At 38.7% G+C, this 3,132-nt stretch overlaps 1 protein-coding gene across 4 annotated transcripts in view; it reads right to left on the bottom strand.

Moving 5' to 3' along the window:
- The window catches only part of epha8 (eph receptor A8), a 128,945-nt gene that overhangs the window by 24,322 nt on the left and 101,491 nt on the right, over positions 1-3,132 (bottom strand). For all 4 annotated transcript variants that reach the window (XM_016680593.1, XM_016680594.1, XM_007569831.2 and 1 more), the window contains exon 8: positions 128-550. In XM_016680593.1, the coding sequence (XP_016536079.1) occupies positions 128-550 (423 nt within the window). The remainder of the gene's footprint in view (positions 1-127; positions 551-3,132) is intronic.

Genomic DNA, 3,132 nt, shown 5'->3' with positions numbered 1-3,132 from the left:
AAAATATGTTCAAGTTGTGCTTCTCTTAACTGAGTCCAACTGTTGGTAGGTGCCCACCTCTGCTCAATACTTGAGGTTAACTCCAAAGTGTTTGTGTGAGTCCATATGTTTGCGTCATGAACCCTACCTGCCTGGTTTGTTGTGATGTTCACCACGGCATACTGTGAGGCCTCGTTGCTCAGGTGTGTCACAGCATTCGTGGCCAGGATGCGGAAGGAGTAGTTGGTGTGGGCCACCAGGTTGAGCACCGTAACCCGGGACTCCGTCAGACCACTCTGGCGAGGGATGAATCGGACCGCGGCGCTGCCGGAGCGCTCCACGATGCCTCCTCCTCCCAGCCCGATGCTGGCCCCGCCGCCCACCTTCCCCCCACTGCTGCCTCCGGGGGAAGCTGTACAGTCCTCACACGGCCCGTCCCCAGAGCACCTCTGGCAGAGTATGCTGTACTGCAGGTCGCTGCGTCCCCCGGTGTCCAGCGGCCGATCCCACTCTAAAACCACAGACGTTCCATTGACTGAGGAGATGACGTTCACTGGAGCGGATGGAGGGCCTGGAGACAGGAAGAGAGATTTACTGAAGGTTCAGTCTGAGGTTTCCTCCTGGTGACCTGAGGGAGAGTGAAGTGTAATTAGTCTTTTTTCATTTTTCATACATCTGAAACAATGCCAAACTGATTTTTTGTTTTCTCTACAGTCTCCTCTCAAGATGTAAAACTCATTTTCTCCTTTTGCTGCTGTTTTTTTTTTTATTTTTAGGCAGTTATGAAACACGGTGGGGAAACATGAAACTGTTGCTCCAGCAAGTTATTCACCAGGTTGTTGCTAGGTAACCAAAGAGTGAGTGAATCCGTTGATGCCACCAACCTTGCTTAGCTGACTGTGAGACTTTAAGCAGTTAAAGCTTTCCCTCTCCCTACATCCCCCAGAATGCTGTGCAGTTCTATGTTGACGTTCAGTGAAGCAAACGAAAATTCTTTCATTGATGTTGATCACCTGTCTATCGCAATATTTGTTAATGATTTGAGCCCTAGTGAAAAGTATTTGCCCCTCTATAGATTTCTTTTGCTTTTGTTGTTGTTTTGTTGGATCCTTCAATTCATACTAATTTTATGATCAGACAAACCTGAGAAAATGAAAATATAATTAGGATAGTTTTAACACCCTTAGTAGTAACTATTTCTCAGTCTTTTTCCTGTGGAAGAACTGTCTTCATCTTTTCAGAATTGTTATTTAATCTGCTTGTTTTACTTCTTTCTTGACTTGAACATTTTAGTCATTTTATTGTGTGTGGTTAAAAATCCATCTTTGTGTATTTGACCTCTGTAAAGCCACTTGTGTTGCACTTGATTAATGCTCTATAAATACAGTTTGATTGATTGCATAATCAGACTATTGCTTGATTGGTGTAAATGTCCTTAGTTCCATTTATTTCAAGATGTAATAAAAGGGGGGTGATTATATGTTCAGATTGATTTGGATGGTTTCATCATTTGAAAATATATATTTTTTGTATTTACTCAGCTTATCTTCATCCGAAAATCAGATTTACAAATTGTCAAATCTGTGCAACAAAACGCAAAAAACAGAATCAATCTGTAAGGGTTTGATACTTTTTTCACAGCTCTGTAGATTAAGCACATTTACACATTGCACATGTGTTTTGATAGTACGCATGTGTTTCACCCAGTCCGGCTGCATCTACAGGAGACCGCTGACGGGAAACATTCAAATGTTGATTATACGATCAANGCGTTCATATCTGCAACCTCGCCCTTCTTTCTCTCTCATTCGCTCTGCTGTCGTACAGGGCCAAAGTAACAACTTTTTGTTCAGCTTAAAGTTAGCTTCAGGTTAGCTTAAGGTATGGCTAGCTTAAGTTTAACTTAAGTTTAACATAAGTCTAGCTTAAGGTTATCTTAAGGTTAACTTAAGCTTAAGGTTAGCTTAAGGTTAACTTAAGGTTAACTTAAGCTTAAGGTTAGCTTAAGGTTAACTTAAGGTTAACATAAGGTTAAGGTTAAGGTTAACATAAGTCTAGCTTAGGGTTAGCTTAAGGTTAGCTTCTGGCTAGCTTAAGGATAGTTTAAGGTTAAGTTAAGGCTAGCTTAAGACTTGTTTAAGGTTAGGTTAAGGTTAACTTAAGGCTAGTATAAGGCTAGCTTAAATCTAGCTTAAGGTTAGCTTCTGGCTAGGTCTGAGCACATGGTTGAGTTTTAAGACTCTGTCCCAAAGTGGCGGACTCACCTGAGTCTGGACATCATTCATTCATCTGATTTGAAGTATATGTATTCCTTTTGCCTTTTCCAACAGTAGCTAGATTGCATCTCGGTAATTAGAGAAAGGTTATGTACAGGATAATTCAGCTGTAAAGTTAGAATGTTTATAAATTCTCAGACGTTCTAGTGATCATTCCTTGTTGTGGAAAGAGTTCAGAGATTATTCCTTCACGAGAAACTGAGTTTGTCTTATGATTCCAGAGATAATGGATGGTGCCCTGATTCAAATAGAGAAACTTTAATTTCACTCACAATTTTGTTTATAATAAATTATTAATTTTACATATTAAAAAAGTACATAAGCCAAACTTTGTCCTTACTTGAGTATTTTTATTAGAAAGTATTGCTACTCTTACTTGAGTAATGTCTGGATGCTCCACATGTGGAGCACTGCAGTGTATAACTTCACTTGATAAAAAACAATGTTTTAAGCAAAAATTCACCACATTCAATCACACACCTGCAGGTTTTGTTAAAGTTTTATAAGTATAAAGTATATAATTGGAAAAAAAAAACTGATTTGGAAAAGTTTTATTTTAGTACTTATATGAATTATTGTCATTTTGTTCCCTAAAATAGCAAAATTTCCGCTTAACTTTACATTTTGGTCCATGTGATGATGTATTTTTAAATATTAAATGATTCATAATTTGATCAGTTACTCAGTATGTCTGTAGATTTTTTACCAAATACATTTTTTTTTATTAATGTAATTTCTTGGACGGCTACTTGTTACTTTTACTTGAGTAAAAATATGTTCAAGTTGTGCTTCTCTTAACTGAGTCCAACTGTTGGTACTCTGCCCTCCTCTGCTCAATACTTGAGGTTAACTCCAAAGTGTTTGTGTGAGTCCATAT

Source organism: Poecilia formosa, unplaced genomic scaffold (genome assembly GCF_000485575.1).
Source record: "Poecilia formosa unplaced genomic scaffold, Poecilia_formosa-5.1.2 Scaffold247, whole genome shotgun sequence".
Lineage (NCBI taxonomy): Eukaryota > Metazoa > Chordata > Actinopteri > Cyprinodontiformes > Poeciliidae > Poecilia > Poecilia formosa.
The sequence above is the reverse complement of the archived record's forward strand: the minus strand, read 5'-3'. Positions and strand labels throughout refer to the sequence as shown.